The sequence below is a fragment of the Gymnoscopelus braueri genome, assembly GCF_963280865.1.
Source record: "Gymnoscopelus braueri genome assembly, chromosome: 13".
In the NCBI taxonomy this organism is placed as follows: domain Eukaryota; kingdom Metazoa; phylum Chordata; class Actinopteri; order Myctophiformes; family Myctophidae; genus Gymnoscopelus; species Gymnoscopelus braueri.
Window position 1 is genome coordinate 41,963,319 of NC_137615.1, and position 6,940 is coordinate 41,970,258.

General features: G+C 54.1%; 1 protein-coding gene across 1 annotated transcript in view; it reads right to left on the reverse strand.

Annotated features, from left to right (window-relative positions):
• Positions 1–6,940, reverse strand: part of prr12b (proline rich 12b) — a 39,176-nt gene that overhangs the window by 19,976 nt on the left and 12,260 nt on the right. The window contains exons 2-4 of the mRNA XM_080446842.1: positions 6,612–6,769; positions 5,601–5,762; positions 158–4,935 (exon numbers count right to left, since the gene is read on the reverse strand). Coding sequence (XP_080302968.1) covers positions 158–4,935; positions 5,601–5,762; positions 6,612–6,769 — 5,098 coding nt within the window. The remainder of the gene's footprint in view (positions 1–157; positions 4,936–5,600; positions 5,763–6,611; positions 6,770–6,940) is intronic.

Genomic DNA, 6,940 nt, shown 5'->3' on the forward strand with positions numbered 1-6,940 from the left:
AAGAGTGGGATAAAGACGTGCATCAAGCAAATCAAAATAACAGCTCATTTAGCACACTAGGAAGAAAAGTAATCTTGGTGATATTTGTGGTAGAAGCTTTGCAAAGGAGAGACAAAGTCAAACCTAAAATATGATATATGGTACCGTCCATTGTTACCTTGATTGGCCTGATGGGCTCTTGATGTTGCGGCTGCTGGGAAGTCTGATGCTGCGGCTGTTGCTGTTGATGATGGGGGTAGGACATGTGCTGCTGTTGTTGCTGATGATGGGGGAGGTGGTGCTGCTGTTGCTGCGTTGCTTGTGGTTGGTGGTGTTGTGGCTGTTGTGGGTGGTGTTGGTTCGAGTGCTGTTGAAGGTGTTGCTGTGGGTGGAACTGCTGTTGTGAATGTTGCTGCTGCTGCTGCTGCTGCTGCTGCTGCTGTTGTTGTTGTTGGTACGGGAGGCTCTGCACTTTGTTCATGTCTCGATGCATCTCCACCGTACCTTCCTCTTTTCTGCCCCGCCCGCGGCCCCGGCCGCGGCCCCTCCTGGTCTCTCCGCCTACCGATCCCATCAGCCCTCGGCAGTAAGGAGGTTCCGGAAGAGGACGGATGCGTGGTCGCCCTCGTGGTCGGGGTGGACCATCGCGTTTGGGTTTGGAGGGTTTTCTACCTCTTTTCTTAGGGCCATCGTGGGGAAGGAGCTGTGGAGGAGGTCCGAGGGAGGAGTACCCTGAGGGGTGGCAGAAGTCCATGTCGCCCATCAGTGGACTGAGGCTACCCACCCCAGATGTCCCCACAGACTTTCTACAACTAGACACCAAGTCAGGCAACAGGTCAGGCAGGCGGCGGCTGTTGAGGCGAATATCAGCAGGGACATCAGCCTTATCCTCATCGTCCTCAAACTCGTACTCCTGCGCATAATTTTTCTTTGCCTGGGGTTGTGGCTCCCTCCGTTGCTTCAGCAAGTGAAAGGAGCTGGTCTTCAGTAGTTTTTTGGGCCGAGAGGAGCAGAAGATAGGGGAGGTCAGGCCACCGGTTCCTGAACTTCCGCCCACTCCAGCAGCTCCCATCATTTTGTTGACTGAGCCATCCCCAGGGACCCCTGGACCAGTCATTCCCATCCCCTGGGTTTGGGACTGGATGAGACCGAGCTGCTCTGTGTTCACAGTGGAGGGGAGTTCATGGGTCTTCAGAGAGTCTAGGTCTAAGTGCATGTTCCCATTTCCTGTCTCTGGCAGGCTGTGGCAGTACTGTCCATACCCTTGATCGCTGTGGTGACCCATCATATCATAACCACCCCCTCCACCCCCTGCTTTCAAGCTCTCCATGCTCTCCTGCCCCTGCCCACGTCCCTGGGGAATGCCCTCTTGAACTGTCTGTCCTGCCCCGGCATCCCCTGCACAGCTTGACTTGTAATCATCTGAGCAGAACATGTCCTCCATTCCTGGGAAGAAAGATCGGTCTTCGTCCTGTAGCAGAGAATCTGGGAAACAGATGGAGGTTAGTGGTACGAATCTCTGCTGTTGCTGCTGTTGCTGCTGCTGAGTCTGGCTTTGGCCTGCTTTGCCCACAGGGCTCACAGTGTCAAACTGGTGCTCTTTGAGCTGATCCAACTGCGAGTGGGAGAGCTGAGGCTCAGGCTCCCTTGCCTGTTGTTGCTGTTGTTGTTGCTGTTGTTGTTGCTGCTGCTGTTGTTGTTGCTGCTGCGGAGCACCCATGTTGGGGGCCATCTGGTGGGCGTGCGGGTGGCCAATGTGGGGGTGTGAGAGCTGGTGGTGAGGATGCGCTTGCTGTTGGTGGTGAGCGTGGGGGTGGGCGTGGGGCTGAGGCTGGTTGAGGTGGTGCAGGTGGGAGGGGGTAGACAAACCCAAGTCAGGTTCAGAGAGGAAGTCATGGAGCTCTGAGGCGGTCTGCTGTGGATGGTGTGACTGATGGTGTGGTGGGAGCCTATGCTGCTGCTGTCTCCGTCTGTCTCCACTCCCTCCATCCCCTCCTCCGACATTCACCCCAACCCCTACCCCTCCACTTCGCTCTGGAGCGCCTCCACTTTCCCTGCTGTTGGCCCGGGAGAGGGATCGCTCCAGCATGTCCAGCGGGGACACAGAGTTCTGGCTGCCTTGGCTCTGATCTCTTGGCTGGGCTCCGCGGCCATAGTGGGCCTCCATAGCCTGGGACTGGAGTTGAAGCTGCAGCTGAGAGGACTGGCTCTGAGAATGGGGGTCCACCCCTGCAGGCCCTGCCCCGCCAGCTGACCCCATCATGGCCTGTTGACTCATCGGGTGCTGCTGCTGCTGTGGCTGCTGAGAGGCGGCTTGCTGGGGGTCCATCTTGTTCCGTGTGGTATGGGACAGGACGGATTGGAGCATGTGGGGCTGCTGTGGTTGGTCTGGGGGAGAATCCATTAGGGACAGGGATGCCTGGCTTTGACGAGCCTGCTGCTGCACATCGGGAGTCTTTCGCAGGTAGGGCATGTCCGTTGCATCCGGGGGTTTCTTGAGTTCCATGTGAGGGTGGCCGTGGGAGTGGGAGTGCGGGTGGCCGTGTTGGGAGTGCTGTGAGTGCTGTGAGTGCTGAGAGTGCTGAGAGTGCTGGGAGTGCTGGGAATGTTGGGAGTGCTGGGAATGCTGAGAATGTTGCGAGTGCTGTGAGTGCTGGGCATGTTGCTGAGTGTGCGTGGGCACGTGTGAGCTGTGAAGCGGATGTTGTGAGTGTGATTGCTGTGTGTAGGGATCTTCGCTCCCGTAGTGGACCACCGACCCAAGGGAGTCATGCTGTTGTTGGTGGGGGTGTGCGGTGTGTGGATGGGGGTGTGAGTGTGAGAGAGAGTCTGTTCCCCCTCTTCCCCCGCCACTACCTGACCCTGACATGGCTTGTTCAGCCTTGGCCTGTTGCTGTTGCTGTTTCTTTAGAGACATCTCCAGCTGACTGTCCAAACCAGCACCAATTGTTCCAGGAGCTGTGCTGTTGGTGGCACTGTTGGTGCGGATAACGCTCTGAAGGTGATAGCGCTCCTCTGACACCTTGTTCATGTCATAGGCCAGGCCCTTGGCACCGCTGTCCCTGGCCTGAGGGAGAGACTGGGACGGTTGCCCAGGCGGTGGCTGCGGGTGGTGCTGGGATGGGTGGGGAGCCGGGCTCTGGGCATGTAGTAAGTGCTGGATCAGAAAATCATCGTCATCATCCTCTTCTTCATCTTGCGAGCGTTCGACTCCCAGCATGTCGGTTTCTGATTTTGGCTTGGGTGGTGTGGGGTGGTAGGACTGGCTCTGGGCTGTCCGGGCGTCAGGGTAACCTTGTGGTGAGGACATGAAGGCAGGGGACAGGACAGAGGAGAGGTATTTGTTACCCCCTGCACCTCCAGGGGACTGTGCAGGGCGGGCAGGGGCAGGAGAGTGCAACCCAGGTCGAATGATAGCAGAGTTGCTAGACGGGGAAGGGCTAGAGTCAGGTAGGTGGTATGAACTGCTGCCCCCATTACCAACACTGGGAGCCCCGCCTCCAGATCCTGCGGACACAGCTCCAGCGCCAGTTGCACCGGATCCTGGGCCAGCCCCGCTTCCAGTTGACCCTCCTGCGCCTCCATATCCCAACGAAGGACTACCGGCCCCTCCAAGAGACGCAGGCAGTGAGCCAAAGCTCGAGTCCGTCCCGTAAACCACTTCTGCAGAGAAGGAGCGCCCCCCTGCCCCCATGTTTCCATAGCCCTTCCCCGCAGTGCCTGCTGTTCCGGAGCTCAGGTCCTGGGCCTGTGGCGAGCTGAAGCCCCCATAAGGTTGGGACATGTGCGAGGATGGAGGCTGGTTGGGTGAGTAGGACTGTGCCTGCTGCTGCTGGGGAGGAGTCTGGCCTGGTAAGCCTGCGTTGGACTTGACGTTGGTGACAGGAGAGCCATAGCTGGACAGGCAAGTTTTGGGAGTGGGCTGTTGGACAGGGGTCGAGGAGACCACTGGAGGAGGTGGCGGTGGCGGGGGAACCGACTGAGGTGGCGGTTGCTGCCGAGAGGGCGCTGATGACGACCCCGTGGTGGGGTTAGAATTAGCGGAGGAGGAAGAGGTGGAGGAGGAGGCAGATGAGGCTGAGGGCGGGGTGTGAGGGGTGCGGGAGGAGGAGGAGGCTGAGCCTGAGGAGGAGTAGCCGCTGCTGGAGCTGGAACTCTTAGCTCCCTTGGGCGCCGAAGAGGAGGAGGCAGAGGAGGTGGTGGAGGAGGTGTAGGGCGTCTGGATAATGGGCCGGTAGGGCTGTGGCTCGGCCCGCGGAGAGGGCTTCGGATCTGAGGAAGGGCTTTGCTCCCCCAGGGGGCTGCAAGATAGTCCTCCATGCCGGTGGTGTGTGGCTATTTGCTGGTAGCCTGACACTCCCCCACAGCTGAGGTAGTGCTGCAGGGGGTGCGGCGCCGAGGAGGACAGCTGCGACTGGGCCGGTGAGGAGCGTTGGTAGTGCTTGATCACACTGTCCTGGCGGGGGATGGCCCTCTCCTGGGGAGCCTGGGGCTGAGGAGGGGCCGGGGGAGGTGGGGCCGGCGTTGGCGAAAACATGGAGGCGTTATAGAGCTGGGAGGACTGGTCCTGGAGTTGGGAGGACAGCAAATTAAACTGGGGAGGGGGCAGGTGACGACTGGCAGAGCTAGTGGGGACTTGCGACTGGGGTGGTCCCGTGGGGTCCTGCGCGCCGCGGTACACAGCGGCCGCACTCTGTGACGAGAGCAAGCGGTCGAAGCCCAGGCTAGACTGAGAGGGAGCCTTGATGTGGAGCAAGGGGTCGTGGGGCGAGAGCAGGCCATTGGACGTCGGGCTGAACGTGGGCGTGTCCTGGAGGGAAAGCGAGGGAGTGAATGAACGCCCGGAGAAGGAAGCGGGGTGCTGGTAGGCAGAGAGGGCTGAGGAGGATGGGAAGGAGCCTGAGCCAGGGAGGGCTCCCGAGATGAAGAGCTCAGCTGGGGCTGGCGTGTGCATTGCTATGGGACACAGAAAGGGAAAGGAGGTAGGGAAGGGTACAAAGCATTATAAAATGACAGCAGATAGTGTATTTCAAACTCTCAAGCTGAGACTAATTGACCTTGACTGCTCGATTGATGCTAGCGACTGACCAAGATCTGACTACCATGCAGTCATAGCGTGGTCATTCGTTCTCATGTTTTTTGTTACACAGACTTATTTTTCTTGACCTTTCTTGACTTTCTCGTAAGTCACTCTGGATAAGTAAATTGCCTGAATTGTAAATTGTGCTCTCATGTCTTTTAACAACACATTCACTGCCTGAATTATTTCAGATTTTTTGCAGTTTTATGCCAGAGATTTTTCATTCAAAAAAAAAAAGCACTCAGGAGCCGAGATACAGAATTTTTAAGTTTTAAGTTAACAAGGAAGTGGATAGGAGTCTAGATCTTCGAAAAATTGGGTCAAACTTAAAAAATAAAATTAAAAAATTAACTCGATCTAGGCAATCAAGTGATGGATTTGAAAAACGAGTTAATTGGATCTAGGCAATCAATGTGTTAAAAAACACAGGGCAGCCAGATTCTGTTTTTATTTATTCTTATTTATTCTTTATTTATCTGTTTATATGTATTTTTTCCAAAACATAAATAAATTGGAATTTCCACCCAACAGGTACACTCACCGGTCTGCCAAGATGGTGAGCGAAACTGGGAGAGGAGGGAGGAGGCGGAGGGGGGAGGCTGAGGACCACGGGACTCAAGTGCAGAAATCAGATTCATGACGGATGGGTCAGGGCCTGAGGGACTGGCATGGTGAAGGCCTGTATCAAACAGCCCAGACAATCCTGCGGGAACATGGCGGGACGGGAGACACAAAAAACAAATACTTTACTCAACAACGTACAACAACCACTAGCAGCTCTATACAAGCTCACAATGCATTGCAGATCGGCTATTTTCACAAAGAGATTTGGTGTAGGGGGAAAATGTAGGGGTCCCGGGGGGGGGGGGGGGGGGGGGGGGCAGTGTAGTCAGTGTAAGTGTAGTATTATATAGGGTTTAACTGGGTATTGGCCAGTAGCAAGATGAAAACACACTTACTTTCATGAGCTACAGTTGAATAAGAAGAAACGTGAAAAGCATACAATGTACATACAATGCATGCATGTTTGAAAAACAGAAGTATTTCTGGCATACCATTAAACCATGCAACGCGTGGGTCTTTTGAAAAGAAGAACATATTAGATTAAAAAAAGGTATGCATTTTTTAATTAATATTTACTTGTTACACATAATTGTATTACACCTAGTCAAATCTAACCATGAAAAGTGCAAATGTGTCTATTTAAGGAAAATACATGTAGGCTACAATATTTATACTGTACATTCATCACTACACTATAGTTTTCATAAATTGTACATTAGGTTACAAACTTGTACTTTCACATTCATTGTAATGGCCGGGAATGTACTCCTGGCCAAAACAGTGGTATTTTTCTCATGTTCTGGAATGTATAATCATTTTTATGCAATATAATAGCCCTATGATATATAAGCTTATTGAGCTCTGGAATTAAATTCTCCTTTTAGAGGGAGTGCTTGCTGGCAGACTAATAACTACCGTTACCAAGCAACAACTTTTGAATCAGACTTGATATTGCCAGGGCCACAAACACAACCTTAGAAAGCCTTACCGAGACTCCGCCCAGCTGCTCCCCATGCCCCACCCTGTCCAGAGCTTCCTGGGTGGTGATTGGTTGCATATCCCTGCAGGGGGTGGGGTGTGCCATAAGCCTGGCGGTGGAGCAGCTCTGAGTCTGGGTGGGAGGACCTGGAACTCCCATACACCAGGCTGAGGACACACACAGACAGAGAGGGAAAGGTTTTTGTTTTAGTTTCATTTATAGCCAAAAGGCTGCTGTACTTCGGATTTCACAGTTCTTTGGATTTCCTGATTTGCATTGTCAAAGCCATGAATTTCAGTGGAATACACTACTGTCACACATATAAAACATATTGGAGA